Genomic DNA, 24,111 nt, shown 5'->3' on the forward strand with positions numbered 1-24,111 from the left:
AGGAAGAGATCAGTAAAGTTCTAGTGGGTACATACTGTTATTCAAATTAACATTTTTCATCCCACTCACCAGATAACAGTCTTCAGAAGATTTCATTCCAGAATTGTGACTGTGGCTTTACACTTATAGGTAAAAAAGGATTATGTTTTTTAAGTGTAAACATTATGCCCCAGGAAGGCTTCCAAAATTTCTGTGATGAGTTCTCCTGATCCCTGCTTAAAGTGCCCTTTGAAATGAATGGCTTTAAATGTTAAGCTTCTATTCATGCAAATTATAACGTGCTTGAGATTTTTCTACTACATGTATAATTCTGTCCTATATTACTTTATTTTACTGGGAATCTTTTCATACAGTATTAAGAATGAAAGATAAAATGTGTGTGTAGCTACTACTAGCATTTTGTCTTGTTAGGCTTTTTTGGAGGTAGTTTTTGCATATTCTCATTAATGTTGGCTTTCTAGGAGATGGGTAAAATGAAATACCCCTCCTATGACTTTTACCCTGATGTTCCTTTGTTCTTTTTTCCATTCCATTTTTTTCGAGTGCCACTTCTATATAAACCACACATACAAATTGGAAATACAAAATGTTGTTACAAAAGAACAGGCACAAGACATTATTAGAAAACATTCTGTGCAAACTGGATACAAAATGAAGATTTTTATCTTGAGGAAAACAGTACTACTTGATCACAAGTCTTGTACTGTGAATAAAAAAAGATTAATTTGTACACATCAATACAAAGCCTGGCAAAGGAACCACTTCGATGAAATGAACAATTGCTCATTTAAGGTGTAGTTTTGAATGAGTCATGCTTTAAAAATGGCATTGTTTGTTCAGTTTAAGCCTACAGAAAAAAAAAAGGGGGGGCAGGAAAAAGATTAAAATTTATTTTTATTTGTCAAAGTTTAAACAAAGTGGGGTTTGCTTTTGGCTGTCACAGCCAAATAAAAACACTGATAAATTTGGGCTGCTGCGGCTGTAATATTAACCGGATATGGAGCATCAGCATACAGTGAAAATGTAACATTCAGTCCTATTAAAACATTAAAACCTCTTCTAATGTTAACGAGTTCATTATGGCTTTTTTTTTTAAATGTGGCTCAGCAACAGTTTAATTACTACAAACTGTTTGTGCTTTGTCTTTGAAAATATGTATGCATTTTTCATAACATAATGCATAATTATTAACATACATGGGGTATTATGAAATAATAAGACACGAAAATTAAGACATCATGACAATTTCTGCAAAATGTGTTATTTACATAAAGGCAATGTTCTTGAAAACAAAAACAAATAGAAAATCCCCCCAAACCCCAAGCCACAATCTGATCTAAAATTATTATTATTAAATTATAGAAGCGTCTGGATAAAGATTCCATGATTGCATTGCAAACTGTTTACAAATCCTCTTCCTCCTTCAATCATTCAAAAAGATCTGAGTTAGTATCTTGCATTTCCTGTGCCAGCATTGATATTCAACATTAAACACAATGATTCAGCTGCTAGGCTAGTCACATAATTTTTCTTGGCTTTCTAAATATCTCAGTAAGAACATGAAAAGATGCACAGATGGGAACTATAGTCAGATGACTAAGATGATCTTGCATCAGTAAAATCCAGAGATGCAACTCTTTTTATGAGAATGTGATCCTTTGAGTGATAATTGCACAATTTTAGCTGATAAATTCTGAAACATCAAGAAAATGCAAAGGGTAGGTGGGGGAGTTAAGTTTACTGTTGCTTCCAGTGTTAAATGTGAAGGAACCCTTTGGAGACATGCTGTATATCCCTGAAAGTGTGACACACAGATCATCAGCCTAATCTAGCTACTAAAAGTTCAAAAAATATCTAAATGACTTGGATACCTAAATCTCAGAAACCAAACTTTCAGAAGCCAGTCTGTGTTTGATTGTTTCTCTAAATTACTTGGTTAATGAAACGCCAAACACTCTTTGTCACATATGATGATCACACCCTGGAGCCATGACAGCAAGAAGTGTTATCTGAAAGAATTAGGGGTTATCTCTTTGTTCAGAGCCACAAGTCAGAAAGGCTCTAAGTTTGTTAATCAAAGCAATTCAGCCTTAGTCTTTACAGATAATGAAACTACATTATATTAAAAATGCTTGTATTTTGTGGCAGCATAACTATCTTCAGAAAAAAAAAAACAACAAACCTTTAAAGAAACAACTCACTTGGTAACATGGAAGCAATATAGTAAACTTTTTTTCCCCATGGAGTACTACCTTTCAGTCATTCAAGTTTTGTCATGGTTACAAACATTGATAAGGGCCTTGGCTGAGTCGAGCAGCTTTAAGAGAAGAGCCTTAAAACTCCTCCTATCCCCAAATAATCTAATACAACACCCACCCTTAGCACAGCTTTTTAAAGGTGGACCTGCAGAAGGAGGTATATACATTTTTTACCAAGAACCCAACTGAATGAACTTACTGGACAAAAACAGTCTGACATTTGACTGACACCCAACTACAAAGCTAACAACTTCTTCCACCCCAGTCACTAAGCCTACTTGTAGGGTTTCTGTTAAAAAGGAAAAAAAAAGAAAAAAAAAAAAAGCCTATATTAGAAAGAGTATGGACAGCTTATGTTACATTTCTAGTCAGAAAAGTATTCTGGAAACAATGAACTTCAATACAATTACTTCTGCTTAGCACTTGGAAGCTTATCTACACAGCATTTGACAATTAATCCCCAACACTCTCCTGTAAAGCACAGCTCATCTGTTTTATCACCAAACACTACAAAACCTCAAAACACCTTACAGTAAACAGATGCAAGAGGCAATCATAGGCAAATGATTTCATGAAGTAAAAAATTCTTCGAAGATAATGGTAACACAGAAGGTGTAATTATGAATTGCCAGTGATTGTTTTTGAAATACATACATATTAATATTTCGTAATAGTTCAAATTGAGGGGGGGAAGGAAACACACTTTACTGTCAAGGAGACTCATTCATTAAGTGAATGCTTAATGCTATTCTGTTCTGCCAAATGACTAAACATGCCCTCTTGGGGCTTCATGACTCCTCTTTCAAAGGTATCATGTTGTTTCAAATGTATTTTTAAGTATATTTCACAACTTTCCAAACTCAGCAGATCTAAACTCTCAATTGTTTTTCCTTCCTCATTACCAGGAATGATGCAGACCTCCCTGTGGGCACACAGCAACTTCAGTAAAGCTACTCAAGAGCACTGACTATGAGAGGAAAAGAAAAACAAAACAAAATTATTTTGATTTATTCTGACTCCTGTAGACACAACACAGGTAACACTGGTTAAAAGGCAACAGCAGATAAAAACCAACCAACCCCACCAGATATGATTTTAACCACACCTACACAAACGTTGAGCAAGAGGCGCCTGTTCTTACACTACCTGCCAGGCAGCCTGTTAAAAAAGGGCACAACAAAGAGAAAATAGTTCATACAATATTAGAGGGAGGGAGAGAAAGACATAGAACTGCTCATATATTGAAAACATTTACTTGAATCACCATATATGCAGAAGATCAACAACAGAACTTGAAGGTACATTATTTGGGCAAAAATAATGTATGCAGGTACTACATAATCATTCTGAAGGTAAGAAAGCAGACAAAGAGCTATCAGGGACAAGCAGAGACTTAAAAGTCCTTGAGAGCTTAAAAAAAATATTATGTAATTTCCTAATTTTGCATTCATTGAGAATTGCTTCTTGGCCACTACTCTCCATCGTGATACTCCTGTTGGACAGGTGTTTTGTTGAAACTGCATCATTCCAATTTATAAGAAATGTTCTGACTGCTATCAAAGACTATTTTTGCCTTTTCAAGGAAGTGTTTTAACATAATTAAAACCACTTCAATTTGTGAAGAACACTTTTATTCCAACTGAAGGTAAAACTATATTTTTATATCCCAGAATCATTCTTGGAATGGAACTTCTACTTTTCTAATTAATCTACTTATAATAATAGTTTCAGTGTTAATTGTTCTACTGCTCCCTATTTCCTAACACCTATTAAAGGCACACTCTGAAACAGTGTAATTATAAATATTATTGACTAAAATAATTGGAATAATAGAAATTAAGAACATACCAGTCACTCTGTGAACTTTCTTAAATACTGCACAACATAAAGAGACAAATTCACTAATAATTCTTCAGGCTACAATCCTGTAAATACCTGTACACTTGTTTAATTTTACAGACAAGTTGTATTCCCACATATCAATGAATGTTTGTATGTAACGGAATTTAAATACGTAAGTACTCTGTGCAATCCTTTACCTTTTCCCTTCATTTTCCCCCTTTTCCATGAGGTAATACCCATATTTCCCATGGTGTTGTATACAGCACGATACAACAAGAAACTGATTTATTAAATCAATCTACTCAAGTTTAACACCAGGAGGAAGCCATTCAGTGACAACCACAGCTCAGAAATAAGGCTTCCCAGTTAACCTGTGCACCCTCTGCTGGCGCGTGCTTACATGGAAGAACAAAAAAAAAAAGCACATGAAAAAAAGCTGTGGTGACTTTATGTATACACGTACATACATATGCACAGTGAACATACATCTAGGTCTCCAATTAGATCTTTCAATTACTTAAACTGTTTTTCAACCTTAATTTCTACAAAACACTGAATATGTAACTGTATCGCCTAACAAAAGATGATTTGTCTCAACACAAAACATGTTTTTCTGTTATTAAAGATGCTGAGTACAGAGACAGAGCAACATGATTTTTACTGCTATCTATGATTTGCATAGAAGAACCTGCTTCATTTACACCCCTGCCGGGCTCTAGATGTCCACATGGGCTTTGCTTAGAGGCAACTTGCCCTGTCAGCTCTGATGTCACTGGCAATGTTGTTGATCCTCCTCTGTGGAGGTGTGACTGCAGTCACTGTTTTATATGTTTAGTTCGTTTCATCCAATTATCTGCAAAGCACCAGGAAATGACAGGAATATGTCTTTTGTCACAGTATCAGCAAAGATTAAAAGTTTCGCTCAGAAATCCTGAAGGACAGACATGGAAATATAAAAGATCAGCAACTTTCACATTACCCCATTTGGGTGCCTGGCCTCTGGGAAGCAAGAGAAACTAGTTTTTCCACAGACTTTCAGTTGCTCCACTGGCCAGCAGCTGTTGATGATTGTGACAACTTTTGGGACATCGTTCTAAAAATATAAAAATGAAGTGTCATGTATTTCAAGAAGTTGCTGATGTCTGGAGTTTTAAACAAATCCCTTCATACACACACACACAAACAGACATGCACAAGCCCCCCAAGCCCGGATACACCCATCCAACACGGCGGCGGCCAAAGCCACTCGCTGTCGATACCACATGCGCACTGCCGCGGCTGCTGCTTGACGGAGAGCGCCGTAGGACCCCCCGCCTCCCGGCAGCCCCTCGGCCTGCAGCGCCCGGTCCCACCACTCAGCTCCGAGGCGCGAGAAATGGTTAGTCTGCAGCAGGAAGACATTAGAAGGAAGGAGATACAAGTTCCCACTTTAACTGAACTATCACTAACAAAACTTCCTGCCTTTATTTAAAACAAATGACCCGTAAAAAGCTTCCATTCACACACGCCGACGCGCACTGCCTTTAGTTCAGCCCCTCAAAGCGCAGCTCGGCCCGGGACACAGCTCCCGGTGAGCGGGCGGCTCCGCGGGTACCGGTGGGCGACCACTGCCGGCGTCTCCCACCGACCTCTGCGTAACTTCCCCTCCTGCGCCGCGGCCCCCCGCAACACCCCTATACCGCGGGGATTACGCTGCTCCCGCCCGCTAATTGCGGGCAGCCACGCACCACCCCGCAACACCGACCGGGCCCGCTCCTACTGACAGCCGCAGCCCCTGAGGGAGCCAGCCGGCTGGCTGCTGCGGGGCATGGCGGGAGATGCAGGCTGTGCGCCCACGGAAACTACAATCCCCGGCGGGCCGCGGGGAGAAGGTAACTGTGTAGGGCTGCCGCCGGGCGTTCGCCATGACTCGGCCCTGTGGTGGTGGTGGTGGTGGGAGGCACCGTGCGTACCTGACCCCGCCCCGGGACGGGACGGCGCGGCGGCAGCGGGAACCTGTCGGAAGGCCTCGGTTTGCGTCTCTGGGGAGTCGGAGAGTGAGGGGCCTTTTCCCGCTTCGCTTCACCTCTCGGCGGCTGGGCTTGGGCCCTGCACGGCTGCTCGCCTCGCCAAGAGCGAGCTACAAGTAGGGGCTTACGGCGCGCCTGCTCCGAGGCCTGGGAATGTGCCCGCAGGCAACCGCCGCCGCCGCCGCCGGGAGGAGGAGCAGGGCCGCTCCTGGGGCTCACAACATCTGCCGCCTCCTTACCCGCAGGACCCTTGGCTTTTACGCTAGAGATGCTGGCGTCGCTCACAGAACAAACCTGGGCCTTCTCAGGCAGATAATATGTCAGGTAATGACAATGCTTTCCGATGCTGGCCGCACCCCTGCGTGTGCCGGCTGCCAGCCGGGTTGGGCTGAGCGTCGGTCAGGTGTTTGAGCAGTCCCTGGTCCACTGACTGACGCGTTTGGGAAGAAAAACGGTGCGGTTTTGCTGAAGGGTGTTATAAATACTTAAACTTATTTTATGACGCTCAGACTTAGAACTGTAGATAGGACTATGCTGTGGAAAAACTAAAGAAGCACCTGTAAATCTGATAATCGCATTAGAAGTAGCGTTTTCCATCACTTATTTCATCCACGAAAATGGCTTATTATTTAATACCCATATTAAATTCACAGTGTTTGGGGGAGCATCAGTGTTAACTCTGAATGGAGTTCTCGTGACAAAATAAGATAATCAGTAGAGGTCTTCAGGTAAACACTCCCCTAACGTGTCAGTGAAATCTCTGTTACAGGATAAAAATTAAAGCAGTTACAGAGTAAAGTGAACTCGACTTTTTAATCAAAACGATTACAATCACTGCCATGCAGTAGCTGATAGAAATGCATTGAAAGTTAATATGAGGAAGTGAGTTGGCAATTGTGTTGTGTTGAAAATAGATGTATTGGAAGTCAGCTGAAGTGTCCACTTATACAAATAGATCAATGGGCATGCAAAGGTTATTGGAATAAAAATCAGTATGCCTGACTTACACAAATACTTTTGGTTTAATTCTTTTTGGGTTTGTAAGACTGGGACTGTTGTTAATAGTATAGAGCTTCTAATGTCTTTAATGAATGCAAGAAACTTTATGTGAGCAGTTTCAGGCACTTTTTGCAAGTAAGCACATTTTTCTGTCTTTCACACAAAACACCAAAAGCAGAATAGAGTCAAAGGTTAAATAAATTCAATTAATTACATATGAAAGAGTCATGTACTTATTTACATTCTGAGTTTTGTCCTTGATTTTAAAAGTTGCCATTAAAGTTTAGTTGCTAGTTTTAATTTCAGTGCAGGCAAAATAATGAGAAAATATCCATTACCCATGCTGTCCATAATAGCTAATAAAAGAAGACTTTGTTTCTTTAAAAAGACAAAATTTCCCTATAAAGGTCTTCTAATTTGTTTTGAAAATACAAATCAGATTTTCCTTTATGCATTTAACAGTAAAGGTTCAATTAAAGTAAGTTATTAAGCTGCAGAAGCTAAATATTTTCTGAAAGCAAGGTTTGCTACAAAATTCGTCACTGTTCTAACCACTGTCTGTTTCAGGAAAGTACTAAATTCAAGAATGTTTGGACAACTCATTCTGCATCTCCTATTGCATATGAAAGAGGAAGAATTTACTTAGACAATTACCAGTGCTGTATTAGCAGGTAATAAATTTACAATTAGAAGTTACCCCAGGTTACAGTTTTAACATGTGGTTCTGTTTTGGACATTTTGGCAGCTTTACTCATCCAAATAGCGCCTGTGAATTGAGTGGAATTTGTGAAAAAAAAAAAAAAAAAAAAAAAAGCCTAACCAGGAGAATAAATCTTTTTTAAATTATACTTGGGTGCCACTGTGACTTAATGTGACACCTTCTGTGAAAGAAAGTCTGACCTTCCTGATGCTGTATAACTTCAGCTTTCAGAGCACTTTAATAAGGGTGGAAGTTTATCACCATTTTGTAACTTTGCACTAAAAAGCCAAATGAACAATAGTTCTTTGTGATCTGCTAACTAGAAGCATGCTAAGAATGTATCACAAAATCAGCCTATGTAATAAGCTTGGTATTATGTCTACAAATTCTGCATTGAAGAAGTAAATTGTTGTTCATGTAGAAGTATGGTGTGTGCAGTAGTTGCTGGTTTTTGTTTTTGCAGATCAGTTCTCTGATCTGATGTACTCTCCAGTTCCATGATCAGCTGCAGAGACACAGCTTAGGAGGCAGCACAGCGCAGGGCAGGGTGGAGGAGGGAGTCCTGCATACACCATCATTGTCCTTGCCCATCCCTCCTGCGAGGGAAGTAGCAGGGAATTGGAGAACTGCAGTGTTGAGTAAGTTGTGAACAGAACAGTTTTGAGACAGTGTCATATGGTACATAAAAGACAAATCACTGTCGCTGTAAACCACTGAAAGTTAATTGATCTATCACTTACAGCAGAGATCCAAATTTACTTAGCCATGTTTTGTTCCTACATTATTGGAATGCTTTCCAGTACTGACTTACCCTGTCTAACATCTTTCAGGTTTATCTTTGTCTCATCCTCTCCCTGAGGGGAAAAACTGTGCACAGTATGAAGCTTTTATTCTAGTAGTAGGGCTTCTTAAAACAGTATCTGTGCATGACGCCTTTGTGTTATGAAAGGCAACACTGGAAGTGCTGGAGGGGAAGGTTCCAGGCTGACTGTTAGTTTCTAGAATATGCTTTCTTTTTAATGTGTATCACTAAAGTAAGAATGTTACTGTTTGTTATTTAAAAGCAAGCAAACAAACAAATAAGACAACCTACAAACCACAAAATATAGTGAAGGTTAGCTTTTAAATATTATGTTATACTAATTATTGTTTATCAGGCCTTATTTTGAGAGCAATTTCAGGTTATATTTGCAAAGTAAAAGTAAGATGTTTAGACTTCTGACCTCCCTAAAGAGAAGACAGGATTTATGAAACTGCAAAATGCAAAATGACTTGTTTATAGAAAGTCGTTTATAAAGTAGACTAATGATTAGCAATCATTTTCCTCCAGCATTGCACAAGAGCCAAGAATACTTTATCAAAAGCCAAAGTGTTCTAAGTCAGAAAAAATAGAAGATGCTTTATTATTGGAATGCCCACTGGTAAGAATACTTTTTACTAGAGCATGGTTGTGCAAAAACCCCAAGTTAATATCTTTCAGCGAAACCTACTTAGAATAAAGTGTTCTTTCCCTGCAGAATACTCTCTCATTGCTTTTATGGAGCTAGGTCATTTAAGGTTTGCAACGTGCGCTTATTTATTTTGTCTGAATGTTTAGAGGTGTAATTTTCTGAATTTCTCAATAGTGCATTCAAATGCTTTTTTGAGAGCTTTCATGGAAGATTTTGAAGAGTGCCTTTATGCTTATGCAACTAACTCCTTTAGAACATAATTGCTGTTTAAACTTTTCTTTATTTTTTAATTACCAAGGGCAGTTTGTATTCCAAGCTAAAGGTAGTTCTAGTTTTTACCAGCTCTGTTGACACAGAAAGCCCAGCAGATATACTGGAGACCCATTGAAGCAACTCTGCCCAAAAGCTGTTCTGCTGTTTCTAGCTAATAGGTTATATAATTTCCCTCCTCCTTGAGGAAGTTTTCTCTTATCCAGTGTTCACAGAGCTTATGAATATTATTCACATCCTGGAGTTGCCTGAGAAAAAAAGCACTATGAAGAATACCACACTTAGCAGTTACAGTTGAGTTACCACTGAATGTCTTATGCTTTAATACTTGAACAGTTGTCTCTTGAAGACTGGTAGCAGTTAGATCAATAAGCATTTACATGTCATTCTTGCAAGGCAAGGACATTTTAAAGGGTGTCTTTTCCAGAAAAGGTAACTGCCTTGCAAAAAGTATGACAACAGATTAAGTGATAGCCAGATAACTATTTGGCACAGACATGAGCTTAGAGATCCTGATGTGATTTAACAGGCAGCTTTCTGCCTTTAGTTTTTGAGGAATGTGTATTAATTTTTGTTTTCTTCATACTATGTCAAAATGTTATGTATCTTCCTGGTACAAACTTTTTTCTGGTAACCTTTTCTTATGTAGGGGGAAATGCTACCAAGTCTGTCGGACTATAAATCTTCCCTGATAGTCTTGACAGTACAGAATTGGCTTCTACGTCTCTCTGCTGATAGTGGAGAAGTACTGGAAAAAATATACCTAACGGGTTCCTGTTGCAAGTTCAGGTATTAAACATTGACTAGGCTTTATATAATTGACAATCATTAGTACTGTACTGAAGAAAGAGAATCATATTTATTTTAGGACTATCCTATGGCTGACTTCAGGTTTGCTAGTCTAGCACACTACCTGGAGTACTGTTCCTGCATGCTGTTTTCTGTAGAGGAGTTTCAGCAGCTTAAGTATTCTGCTCTCAAATTTAGTATCAAGTTTCACAAAAGCCACACAATCTAGGCTACTCTTGGCTTTTCTCTTCCAATTTTACAGTATTTAATATTGGAATAGCAACATACCAGGAGAGGATCTTTAAGAGCTGCAGAAAGAACTTCGTAAAATATAAGAAACACACATTTAAAATTTAAGCCATTTTTAACTTGCGGGCATCTTTCTCCATAGGGTAGCCATTTTCTTCTTTAAAAGCTGAGCGGTTACTGCTTATGGTAAACTGCGTCTTTTTTTCAGTTCTCAGAAGGAATGATTTTCTTTAGAGTGAAGGATAAGAAAGCAGTGATTGATGAAGGGAAGGAGAAAAATTAAGATAGTGAATGTTCATAGTATCAGATTTTTTCTCACCATTCTGTATGAAATAAGCCATTCCTAGTTCCATGCGTTTTGCATTGTTGCAAACATCACACATCTCAGGCACCCTTCCCAGTTTGCCTGGACACAGGGGTTTGCCTAGTTACAGTAGCTTATATTTTATGTGAAATAATGTACTTATTATTAAATGATTTTAAAATTATTAAGAGAGGCTCTTATTGTCACAAGCAGGTATCTGAGCTGGGATATTCCTCAAGAGCTGATGGTTGTAAAGTCAGCTCAGAATAAGCTCCCTGCAGCAGCACGGCAGGTAAGTTTGTTGAAAAACTCTGTCATTCCTAAATTTTTGCAAAATTGATCAAAAAACATCTGCAAGGACAAAGATGAAGACATTATGCTTTGTTTTATGGTAAAAGATGAAGGTGTCCTACCATTAATAAGTACCTGAAGTATGATAATTATATTGTTGTTTTTTCCCAGGCAGGTATCCAGCAGTCTGTATTGTTCTATCTTGCTGTATTCCAAGTTTTGCCTCTGTCATTCATTGGAATGCTAGAAATAAACAAAAAGGTAAGTTAATTCCTCTATTATGATATAATGTATAATATATAATAGGATATAATCGTGACCTGTACTGTAGTCATTTGAGAGGCATAGTTTAGGCAATTGCCACCAAATTTCAGAAATCATAGTTAACAGCTTATAAAAGCATAGTGCCGTGAAACATTAATTAGCAGTAACGTTGGGTTTAGGTCTCATAGGGGCGTTGGGGGGAAGATTCTTAACTTGAGTGACCAGAAGAGAAAATACTTACACATTCTATCGGGTTATTCTTTTTATATATAGGAAGACTTCACCCTTTACTTACAGCAGTCATAAGAATCAGGGAATCCTAAAGTCTACAGACTCACCTCTTTAAAGGAAGATAGATGGGCCTCTGACCCACTACTAGTAATAGTCTGAATTCAGTGTGCAGTTATAAATGTTTCAGGCTTGTATTATCATTGATGCTGAATGGCAAAATGTAAATACGTGTCTTGCTTTATCAGACAAGAATGAACAACCTTTCTGAGGCTGGTTTGTGACCTGTAAGTAAGGGTGGATGTATCAGGAAATCTCAAGCCAGATGGCAAGTTTTATCGTTCTGTCAAGAGAGCTCTGGATACAGCTTACAAATGGAATAGTGCAAACATGGAAACTGTCTTCAAAGCTCTGTGACCCAAGTCTCATTTGGGGTCTAGAGCTATTACTGGGTTTTGGCTGGTGCTGGGGTGGGTTGAGGCTGTAATTGAGACTAGGCTGGCAAGTGAAGGAGTGGGTTAAACATTTTTCATTTGGGCCCATGGAAGTTTAGGGACACTCTATTGTTCTGTTCAAAGTTAGTATTTAGGAGTGGAAAAAATGTTACCAGTATCAAAGGTATTCTCAGTCTGGTTAGGAATGGCATGCCACATTCATCATGGGCATAACAAGTGAAGCATCTACACATCTACTTCCTCAGTTGGGCCTGTACGGAGTACTTATCAGAGTAATTGTTACAGCTAGGAATAATATCAGGATAGAGTTTGGGATTTGAGAATACACCCTGCAGAGGAAGCAACCAATGAATACAATGCCAAGCCTGATACAGATCAGTGGAATGTTAGTTAGGCTGAGGGTTAATGTTTGAGACTGCAGAATGCACCTAAAGCATCAGCTTTACTGAGATGGTACACCACAATAAATTCTGAGTTCAGACTAGGTAAGGTCTCAAGTTTAGAGTTGCAAGATTATCAAGAGTTTGTTTCTGGAAGACACTGGGACCTAAGCTAACAAGTGTACTGAGGAGCCATACGACTAAGTGAAAGGCAGGATCTCAGGAGTGAGGTTGTCTTTTGGGACCAAACTGATCACAAGACCATTGATAGTGTTAGGACTTAGAAGTATTACATCTTTAGGGTGGTGGTTTTTTGGTGTTTTGGTTTTTTGTTTTGTTTGTTTCGGGTTTTTTTAGTTGTTTTAACTCTGTTCTTAGAGTTTTTGACATAGTGATTCAGAGTAAAGAAATGAAAACTAAATTTCCAAGCATCTCTATTAAAAAAAAAACAACAAAAACCCCAAAACCCCAAACTGAACTTCACATGTTGTTATTCATTAAATATTCAGAATTGGTTTGTTGAATTTCAGTGGAGATGTGTTAAGCAGCGGCACAAATGAATACTGCATAATTATTAAAAGGAGTATGTCAGCTTTTCATGTATGTGTCTAATTTGGATTCAGAGAGGATCCTGTGCTCTGTGACAGCTGGATACTGGGGTTTTAGTACAGCTGTACACAGTCATAGAGCCGTGATTGACTAGTATCTTACCCAGGTGATGATGAAAGAATGAAAGATCCGAAATCGATACTTTTAGATTGAGTTGTTTGCTTTGCTAACATTCCTGTGGGATGCTGCGTAATATAGTCTATTCATATATGATAATAACTGGGTAACATGATATGAAGATATACTAGAATTGATTAGAGAATTAATCTGCTTCCAGAATGTGGCTAGTCTTACTCCAGGTGTTACTACAGTGCAAACTATTACAGGAACTCAGCAGAGCACCCGAGTTACAGAACACTTCATGAGATAAAACACTGCTCATAAGGTTTAGTCAGAATAAAAAAAGAAATTGATTGCAAAATTTCATATTAAGTATTTTCATTGTCTCTCAATTATTTTTTCCCTAATAGAATCTTTTTCTCTTCCTTTTTTTTTGTCCAGATATTTGGTAATAGTGTGACGGATGTTGCTGTTTCTAATGGAATACTGATTGTAATGCATAGCATGGGTCTGGTCAGGCTCTATAACTTCCAGGCCATCTTGGAACAGGTAATGAAATATGAAATCTTTCATATAGTCATGTTATTTTTGGTCAACAAATAAATATTCATGTAACACCACGTGGGAATGTGTCAAAAGGATAGAGTTCTTGGCTGAGTCTATTTACAGTCGGAAGATTTGAAAGGGTACACCATCAGAAAATTCTACCCGCACCAGTTACAAGTGGCTAAACATAAGAGATACAGGTTCATACAGGCACTTCAGCACATACAGAGAGGAGCTATGTAAATGCTAGATCAGGGTGTGCTGCTCTGTACACACCTAGTCTGTAGTTATAGGTGAGTGTTAAGGCTAGAAAATGATGGGCATGGAAGGTTGTTTGATCTGAAACAGAACTGCAGTGAGACTTTTGAGTTTATTTTCTTCCAACCAAAAATCAAATGTTAATTCAAAAGTAAGACATAAAGCAGTATTTAACAAGATCAAGAATGCAGTAGTAACAGAGTAGTAAAACTAAATGGCAAGTAAGTAAACCTTAATAAAACTAAAATGTTTTGATTTTTGTTTGTTTAGTTCATGGAACAGCCGTTTGATCTGGGACATGAATTCAACTGGAATGGTCAAGTGGGAGTTGTAGGAAAGTATCCATTTGGTCTTCCATGTAATGTTAAAATAACAGGTATTTACTATCTTTGTATTATCTTGGCTGGTGGCTTTTATGGATTAATTATTACTTATTTCACACCTAGAAAAAACATTACAATTACTCTACTCATTGTGAGTGTATCTGTAGCTATATTTCTGGGTTTATGTGTTATTAGAAATGTACTTTGCTTGACTTCTAATTACAAGACTTAATTACGTAGGATTTAACTAGAAAATTAGCACAGCAACTAAGCTATTTGAAAAACTTCATGAATGATGCTTGAAGTGGAAATCTCTATCAAGAACAGTTGTGCCTCAGGACCAAGGACAAGAGGAAATGCTAGGACTGGTGTTAGTAGCACTCAGAAACAATATATGGTATGTAAGCAGAGTATGTAAGAACATTTAATCCGACCAGCAGAGGGAATTCAAGGAGCCTGAATACGATTTGTCTTAGTTGCATTTTGATAATTCTGAGTTGTCAGAAATGTGCCATTTTCAATAAAATTAATTACTGAGGAGAGAACAAAGTAAGTATTGAAAACAATTCTTATGCCTCAAATCAGTAACTATCAAATGTTCTGATTTATGTAATGACTTTAATTTCTCTGAAACCAAGCAATCATTTCTGTTAGTGCATTTGAGATTAAAATTTGGTGCTAAGAATCTCAATGACCAAAGACTGAGACTTTCTTTGAAACTTTTTTTTTCAACTTACTTCCAAAAAAAGAAAAAAGTAGGTTTCACCAGTAGCAAGTAGTGCTTTTGTTTCTTTAACTTTGAATGTTTCTGTAGTAAATGGTTTTTACGGGGGACTGTCCACTTAAAACATTCTTTTGATCATTCTGTCTGCAAACAACATCAGATAATAACAGTCAAACCAGACCAGATTAACGTAAACCTGAGGAAATACACAAAGATAAAATACAGATATACATAAAGAGGTCTTTCAGTTATAATGCAGTGTTTTATCAAAACAAAGTAATAGGCTGCTATAATTGATGTGTCAGGTTCTGGAAAGGGAAATTTCTCCTCATTTTCCTCTCTGTCTCGGTCTGCAAAACCACAATTTAATGTTAGGGGCCCTGTGGAAAACATGCTGTGGGAGCTTAATAGGAAACCTAGACCAGATTTGCTCTCATGTCTTACAGATCATTGTATTTTTAGTTTTGAGATCTAAAACCAAGGTACTGGAAAAAACATTTCTGATCTTGAAACATATTCAAGAATTTGTAGTTAGGAAGTTTTGAATTCATGACAGACATTTGGCATGGCTGCTCTTGCAGATAGTTACATTCCTGTGGTTTTTGAGCTGTTTTCTTTTAAGAATGCAATGGCTGACTGACTGTTCAGTGTAATGTAACGTTTCAGTGAGTGAGATTTTAACAGTTTCAGAGTTTGAACTTTGATTTGAGGATGTCATAAAAACAGAAAGTAAGATGCTTTGCTGAGATCTTCTCTTTTTTTTATGCTTAGCACAAATACTTGTTAATGCTGCCAGGAACAGCTTTATGGCTTTATGTTTAGATGAGGCTGGAGAGTTTTTAAGGAAGTGGACAACGAAGCTCAACTGGAGACTGGAAACAGGCAATGCTAGAGAAAGGACTTACAAGCAATTAGAACAGGGAGTGTTGAGCAACAGTAAGTAACACATAGCAGGAAAGAGGGAATTGAAGCGGCGAAGTCATGCTATCACAGTGGTTTATGTGGCTGTGAATTTGCAAGTCTTTGCCAAATGAACATAAAAAGAAAATCATATTTAGCAGCAGCCTGCACTGCTTAGGACTGAGTTATTATTGAAATGCATTTAAATCTATCATTTAGTCTACCTGCCAGAATTTTTGAGGGGCCTTGCTCTATATGCTTTATTTAAAAAGTCAATAGGATAAGATGTTAACAAATTTTATTGACCCATTTTTCATTTTTCATTAGGTCTGCTTATGCTTGCTTCTTCAGCATTCTGTACATTTGCAGCAGATTCCTCAGTTTTTTATAACCTGTACTTTGTATATCTTGCACGGAATCTCCCATTTCCTGTATGTTAGTCCCAAAGATGACTGGAAGACAGCCACTTTCCAGCTTAGGAAGGACTTAATTTCCATAGGCAGTGAACTAATTTCTTTCAATTTAAATGGCTAAGTCGTTGTTAACATGAATGAAGGAAAAACAGAGAAGCACTCTGTAAATGTAATTTCTGATGTCATGTGTCATTGGCTAGCACCAGTGGCTAGGATCTGGATGATTATCTAGACTAAGCAGGACAAGAACAAGTCAAATTTTGGGTGAGACCTTTGGGACACAAAAGTCCAGATAAGAACCTTGTTTTCTTCATAGCAGTTCAGCTTGGGTTTTTATATTCTGCCTATTTAAATGCCTTTTGTAACTGCAGGTTTTCTTCACATTTTACCAATTTATTTTTTTTTCCCTAGCACTTCTCTGTAGTGTTAGAACAAGGTGATCTTCAGTTTAAAATTGATTTAGTCGTAGCTGCTGTAGAAATTGCTGTTATTTAGCTAGTTGGTAGAAGTTGTAAAGCTCCATGTGGTCCACTTCGTTCAAAGATGCTTCTCTCACTTAGTACACAGAAGACTTGTAAGAGTGGCATATTATGTCTGTATAATTTATCCCAACTGATCTGAAGGGAAAACCGGATACCTTTTGCCATTAATTACAAAAATTCCTAGATTTATATTGATTTTATTGATTTTTATGAACTCGGCTACAGATTGCACTCTTTGTGGTCCACACTATTTTGTTGTATTATGGAAGATTACTGCCTTCTCAGACCTCCATGCTGAACTGCAGATGTATGCCTGCGTGCTAGGTGAGGTAGCATAGCTGGTTCTAGAAAAAAGGCCACAGCCAATGTATTTCCAAGAGTCTTCAAAAGTTCTGAAGAATTAATTGCTTTATCGGCATTTAGAATTGTAAGGATCAATGAAATTATGATTGTTCTACTACTAATGGTGTTAACATTACCAAATATTTGCAGATATCCCACCTTTGCTATTTGAAGCATCTTCTCTGGAGAATGCATTTCAAATTGGAGGTTACCCTTGGCATTATATCATCACACCTAACAAGAAAAAGCATAAAGGAGTCTTCCATATTTGTTCTCTGAAAGACAATACTTTGGTAATATGTTCAGATAGCACCTTCTCTCAAATGTATGTGTATCACATTTGTCTTCATGTCTTCTGAGTAGTGCTTGAGACAACAGTGCCCTTGTTTTCCAGTATGGTGCTCTCATAGGGATCACCCCACAGTGTTGCATCTACTGTCCAGTGGAGTCGTGTGTAAAATGTTATCTTCTCCATTATTAGTGCCTCTGATATTTCATTCATTCCAGTATAATCTTAGCACTATTCTCTGCTTAGAAGTTAAGGCTAAAGCAAAATCTCAGTACCTGATTCCTTGCATGGTAACCTCTTAACGCACTTCTGACTAGTCAGCCTACAAATGGCATGACTAAAGAACCATTTTAAGAAATTGCAGAATAAGTTTCTGTAATATTTGTAGTTTATCCCTGATTTGTACCTTCTCTCCCTTCCTAGAAAGGTTTTATTACCCAGTTTAATCCAGCATTCCTATTATTTGTGTTTATGTACTATTCTCATATATTCTTTCGTGTGAGCTCTCCATCACAGTTTTTATTTGGGATCTGGATATGACCTGAAGATACTTCTGTAACACAAGCAGCTTCTAGGCCTGTTAGTTCAGGGTTCTTCACTAAAAAAATTCTCATCTGTAAATGTCCTCATCTCTTTTGCTAGCCTGACCAAATCAATGATCTCTTATTTTCAAAACAGATCTTTCATAACAATAGCTGAAGATCAATTTTGATTCAGAGGGGCTTGTACAATCCTTTCTTGCCTAGCATTTTTCTGTGCAGGTTCATACATTTGAAAATTTGAATGATCAAGGTCAGCTAAATTTAACAACAAAAATCCACTGCCAAAATCCAAAGATTTTGATCAGCTTGCAGCTGAAATCCCAAGCTGTTCAAGGCTTATATGCTCCACAGATAATTTGTACAAAAGAGGCTGAGCCTGAGGTTTGAAGCTCAAGTCAAACCTTGTGCTAATGCTTTCCCTTGTTTTGACGTATCTCATGTCTTCGACACTCATGTTGATGGACATGTTGAAGTGTTTGCAGAGTGTACACTAAATCTTGATTTTGTTTAGTTTCAGGAGAGGTAGGACACGTATAGCTGTGGTACAAGGTTATTGCTTATTGCAAATGAAAGTTGAAACTGTTCCATGGAATATCTTGAGACTTGGAACCAACTCTGTTGTTGTTGTTATTACTGTTATTCCACTGGCATCCTTTCTGGTCATGATTAGGAGCATTACTTAAAAACCTTCAGAAGTATGTGGATAGGAGCTCAGTGTTTCCTCTTTAATTAGATCTTTGAGACTTTCAAAATACTAATATTCGAGCTTTCCCTTCCTTCTTCAGGCAAAAAATGGCATCCAGGATATGAAATGCTGTTCACTGGAACCTGACTGGATATATTTCCATCCAGATATGTCAGGTAGAATAATCCACGTGGGACCAAATTTGGTAAAGTACGAGCTGTTTTTTCTCAGATCTTATTTTACTAGAGGAGAAATTGTGTAACTGCATAAATTCATTAGTTTGAAAATTTGCAGGCCAAAAGACTCATCAAGCCCTAGAAACTGTAGAATTTATTAATCTGTCAGAATCAGAAGTTCTGGTAGAAACATGCAGATTTCTGCACATGAATATGGTCAATGGCAGGCAACACTAGATTTTGTTATGAAAAATGATCAAGGACCACTCTTAAAATTTTACTGATAAATTAAAAAATAATTTATTTCCATTTCAGTTATTTCTGATGTTTTAATATACCTGTTTTTTTAAATTATAGAAGTGTTATAGGTGGATTATAATAATGACTTATTTTGTAATTTCTGGGGTTTTTTTGTAGGGTCTTGAAGCTTAAAGAAGTTAAAAATAATACAAATCAGATGGAGATTACAGAAGATTTTACAGTTATGGCCAACAGAGAAAACTGTGTGAGTTTAGAGTCTGAGATCACCATGTATGATTTTGAGCGATCCACAGGGGATTTGTGTATGTGATTAACCACTGTGGTCTATGTTTAACTCAAAGTTTATTGAAGGACTTTAAGCTGAATGGAAAAAAAATCTGAAAGCAGAAACACTTTCAGGATGGCTTTCTGAAACCTCCAGTCTTTTCTTTAGTTTTCAGTATCCTTCATTGTGTGTAGTATAGTCATGTATCATTGACATAAAACATACTTCCGTGTACTTGAAAGATACTGACAGCTTTCCTTCAAAAGAAGGTGCCACCAAGTGATAGTTGTGTGAATCTCCGATGCTTGGGTAAATCGATCATGCAAATGCTATAAATGTTTAAAGTCTCGTAACTTATGGGTAAGTCTCCATAAGACAACAAGGACAATACACTGCTTCCAAAAGTCTGTTTCTTTTCCTGGCCAAACACATCTGTCACTCCCGTGTGATGGATTTGGCATTCATCTAACCCTTGGTGAGCTGAATCAATGCACTAAAATAACAGAATAATAACCTAGTGGAAAAGGTAAGTACTTTCTTGCTTGCTTGTTGTGTTGAACTGGAGCTGGAACAGAATTGAATCATCAGTGTATGAGAAGAGTGCAGAAAGGTAGAACCGAGTGGCAAGGGTATGATTTAAGCTTCCTAATAGAAATGAGCTGTTAAATCACCCAGATTGTTTCCTGAAATCTTTTGTGATAGAAAATCACAAAGACAATCTAAATGTCAAAAAGGTTAAAGAGCATACTCAAGAAGAGTTTTTGGCAGTGCATGGAACTGTAATATTGCTTCAGCACACAATGTCTTGTCTTACATAAAAGCAAGTTTTGATAGTTTGAGTACTTAAAGTCCCTGGAAGTTAGCGGTACTAATTTTGAAGCTTCTGCAGAAAAAAGCTTGTGTATTAACAATCTGCACTGTACTAAGGAATGAAACTTCCACTGAATTCAGAAACTATAAGCTTTGTCATCTACGTATGGGGTTGTAGGGTTTCTTTAGATAACTTCTGTTGCGATAAGAGCAAAGAAATAACAAGTACTAATCCTGCCTGTGCTGTGCCTTTTCTTTTTTGACTTCTGTTAAGACTTTGATACCCCAATTTTGAATGTTTTTGCTGTTACTGAAGCCCAGTGGAAGCACCTGCGATGGTTTAAGATGCTACTTTCCCCATCTTCTGGAAGTAAAAGTTTTAGAAACAGATTGGTGATGACTTAGCTGTCAATTGTCGCTCCAGCTCTTTGGCTGCAGATACTTCTGTTCTGAAAATTATAGTAGCTGAGAACCTTTGCCACCTTTATACGGGACTGAGAACCTTTGAATATGAGTAAATATAAATGTAAATGATACCTCAATGAAAGCTCCAGAGTTCATGAACCCTCATGAAGAAGAGATAGCAGCATTAGAGCCATGCATAGCTAATGAGTAAAACAAGACTGGAGAGATTAAAACAAGGTCAGGAAGCAAAAGATGTGAAGTAGATACATTGTCAAATAGATAGGGAAAAACTAAAATGATTCAAAGTCTAGAGCCACTTTTTTTCTTTTTCTCCAAAGGTAAATAACACTATTACTGTAACAGCTTCTGGTCGAGTGGTGAAAAAGCGTTTTAACCTGCTGGATGATGACCCAGAACAAGAGGTAACTGATGTAGTGAGTCAGAGCAGTTTATGGATTAAGAAGTTTAGCTAGACAGAAGTCATTCTTACTTCAGGTGCAGTGGCTGTAACCATTAGATGTGTTAATCTTTTGAGTTCTTTATTCCTCCGTCTTTGTGACTGTCTTTGTCTTCTTAACTTCTAATAACTTATTTTCCCTTCTCTGTCATCTTTTCTCCTTGGTTGACATTTGTGCTTTGGCATCAGTTTTTAAGAACTGATCTTATGCCCCATGATACTGTCATAACTCCATGCAACTTCTGTGGCATAGAAATGATATATTAGTGTGATGAACTTACTTCTTCAAACATTTCTTTTAAATATTCCTTTTAAAGCACTTTATGAAAAGAAAGTATTTCTGTTTCTTCTCTGCTTTAGGTTCCTCTAGTCTTTGATATAATATCTCTAAATTATGTTTTTCTCTCCCAGTTACTTTGATTGGATTTCGGGATAAGGTATTTAACATTTTAAGTAACTGCTTCTTGAGTGAAAATACTATATGTGTTGGTGCTGAGTCTTCAAGAGGTTATGAAGAATATTTTGTAGCTATCTAGAGCTGGAGCTGTAATTGACATAAGCACAACAGTTAAAATTTATTCATTTCTGGCAGTCACTTTTTTCTTAAGAAATAGATTTTACTATGGTAAAAATACAGGACAGTCCAATATAACCCTTAAGATTTGCAATTCATTTCTATCTACTTTTTTTTTTAAAAACATAATAAAAATTAGAGTCTGCACTCTTATTTTTTCCCTACTGCTACACTTTGTGATTCCAATAGATATTTTTTTGTTACAGAAGAAAACAATTGGCTTGAGTTTAAAGAGTGTATTATGAGGTTTATGACAGTGAGATAGAGGCAATTAAGGCAATTCACAGTCTTCACCTTTTGATCTCAGTTATTCACTGCCGTGTACTCTGTGGAGCGAGAGAGTTCCAAGAAGAGCAAACAGGTGGTCATGTGAATGGAATTACCTAAGATCCCTATCCCCTCAAAACCAGTCACAGTTTTAAGCTATGCTGTCTCTGTCTGCTTCAAAAGAGGGCATGGAGTTTAAATGTTTCTTCTGCCACTTTCAAAGGACTCTTTTTTTCTATTTCCTGTATGATATATATAAAATACTTGCACATCAGGATTTTTCTTCTAGGATCACTTTCTCCTCTCCTGTCTTAAGGAATTTTGCTGAATTACGTTAGATAACTCATGTTGGGAAAGATGTCTGTTGGATATCAGGCTGGCAAAGTTTTCTTTATCAGACCAGAAGACTTAACATTTTTTCCAATTCTGCTTCCACCTGAAAGAATAAGAGCTATGTAATTTAGGTGAATTTGTTTGATTTGTAAACTTGAGGTTTTGTTTTTTCTAAGACATTCAAAATTGTGGACTATGAAGATGAATTGGATTTATTATCCATTGTGGCAGTTACTCAGATAGGAGCTGATGGCAGAGCACACCTCGACTTTCATTGTAATGAACGTGGGATTCGACTTAAGAGTATTCCATTACTGGAGTCCTGGGATGTGGTGAGAATTCCTGTCTTTTATGTTAACACTTCTCTAGACCCATTTACTTACCAATTCCTGTGTGATCGTTACATATGTTTTTGTTCCCCAAGGGAAAAGGAATAATGGTGTGAGTATAGCGAGTTCTGGAAACAGAGACTGAAGACTTGTTGTTGTTGTTGTTGTTGTTGTTGTTTGTTTCTCATTTCAGACTTACAGTCATGAGGTTTACTTTGACAAGGACCTTGTCCTGCATATAGAACAGAAGCCTAACAGGAGGTTCAGTTGTTACGTTTACCAAATGGTCTGCAGTACTGCAGAAGATGATGAATGTTCAAGCCATGAAAAAACAGAAAAGGTGTTTTGTAAAAAAGAAGGGAGAATTTTTGAATATATTTAAGCCATGAACAACGACAGAGACTTCAATTTGGATGTTATTTAAGGACTTCATACATCTGAAGTAGTCAACTACTGTTTTTAAGGCAGGATTTAATCTTAACATTTTGTACTACTGCATAAAGTTTTGTTTCTTTTTTCCCCTGTAATATTCATTGCACACTTGTCCATAGTCCATGGTGCTTTTCAGTTCATCATTAATGCTAGATGCAGCATTTATTGCTTCTCTTCAACAACTGGACCGAAATACTGGATATCAAGGAAAGATGCGGACTTACAGATCATCTGCCATCTGCAGCACTCTGTCTTATGAAGTTTCACCTATGCCACTTTTAATACAGACTGTTAATTAAACAAAGTATGTAGAACTGTATAGGATAAGTTTTATATGTAGTATGAAAATGGCAGTTACCATTAATCAGCTTAGACAAATTTCTTCTGTTGGTTTTGTGTGAGAAATAAAATCAGTTAACTTTTCTGGTTACATTTGGTTTTGTCTAAAGAGAAGTATTAATAAATTATGTATTGTTACTGCCTTTTTTATATATATCTTTGTTTCTATATTTGTATATATATATGTAACACCAAGCGATTCTCTGTTTTATCCTGTGTCAAGGCTCAGTTGTTCAGTATGAGACAAAGCTACCACATGTCCAGCCTGATCATTATGTGAAGCCTGTCACATGGGATGCATGAGGGTTCCATGTGGTATATTCAGATTCTGCAGAATGCAAGCTTTCATTTTAAATTAAAAAAAAAAAAACAAAACAAAAAACAACACAACAACAAAATCCAGGCTGTAGACTTCATGGTTGTAAAGTGTTTCCAAGTGCAAGACAAGAATGGGCTGAGAAGAGCAGCTCTTGGAGGGATGACCAACGGCCTATTTCTTATTACCATCACCATTGTCATCAGCACGGTAACTGTAAACCCAAATACTTATTTTCACTTCAAGTTTTACTCATGAAGAGTAGATCATTCTAGCTGATGCAACAGTGAAGAGCTCCAGATCTATAAAAATTACGTATTGTGAGTTTTTAGAAAAAGTGAAATGCAATTGTGGAAAGAAAAAAGCAGCACAAAAACAACATCTAAGAAGGTAGAACAGCAGACATGGAGAGCAGCAACAACACTATTTCTACCCTAGCTTCCGTAAGTTTTCACTTCTCCAGGAAAGAGCACCTGTCCATTATC

At 37.5% G+C, this 24,111-nt stretch overlaps 2 protein-coding genes across 7 annotated transcripts in view; one reads left to right on the top strand and one right to left on the bottom strand.

Moving 5' to 3' along the window:
- Nucleotides 1-6,472, bottom strand: part of METTL8 (methyltransferase 8, tRNA N3-cytidine) — a 43,751-nt gene extending 37,279 nt beyond the window's left edge. For 2 of the 5 annotated variants that reach the window (XM_061453347.1, XM_061453358.1), the window contains exons 1-2: nucleotides 6,349-6,472; nucleotides 5,080-5,193 (exon numbers count right to left, since the gene is read on the bottom strand). In XM_061453347.1, coding sequence (XP_061309331.1) covers nucleotides 5,080-5,084 — 5 coding nt within the window. In that variant the 5' untranslated portion in view covers nucleotides 5,085-5,193; nucleotides 6,349-6,472. Of the gene's footprint in view, nucleotides 1-5,079; nucleotides 5,194-5,728; nucleotides 5,745-6,348 lie in introns of those variants that run through there. The other 3 variants (XR_009743397.1, XM_061453318.1, XM_061453324.1) reach the window with 3 other exon arrangements.
- DCAF17 (DDB1 and CUL4 associated factor 17) lies at nucleotides 6,076-23,450 on the top strand. 2 transcript variants are annotated; one of them, XM_061453298.1, is made up of 14 exons: nucleotides 6,076-6,433; nucleotides 7,676-7,779; nucleotides 9,139-9,229; nucleotides 10,179-10,318; nucleotides 11,085-11,163; nucleotides 11,334-11,423; nucleotides 13,600-13,707; nucleotides 14,233-14,338; nucleotides 17,297-17,439; nucleotides 18,763-18,872; nucleotides 19,256-19,343; nucleotides 20,918-21,001; nucleotides 22,387-22,542; nucleotides 22,733-23,450. In XM_061453298.1, the coding sequence occupies exons 1-14, from the start codon at nucleotides 6,263-6,265 to the stop codon at nucleotides 22,919-22,921; spliced, it is 1,659 nt and encodes a 552-aa protein (XP_061309282.1). In that variant the 5' UTR covers nucleotides 6,076-6,262; the 3' UTR covers nucleotides 22,922-23,450. The 2 variants fall into 2 exon arrangements, with proteins under 2 accessions (XP_061309282.1, XP_061309290.1); XM_061453306.1 differs by lacking the exons at nucleotides 9,139-9,229; nucleotides 10,179-10,318.
- The last annotated feature ends 661 nt before the right edge of the window (nucleotides 23,451-24,111 follow it).

This window comes from Pezoporus flaviventris, unplaced genomic scaffold, assembly GCF_033815535.1.
Source record: "Pezoporus flaviventris isolate CSIRO_AGI_PZ_B2104156 unplaced genomic scaffold, CSIRO_AGI_Pfla_v1 ptg000001l, whole genome shotgun sequence".
Lineage (NCBI taxonomy): Eukaryota > Metazoa > Chordata > Aves > Psittaciformes > Psittacidae > Pezoporus > Pezoporus flaviventris.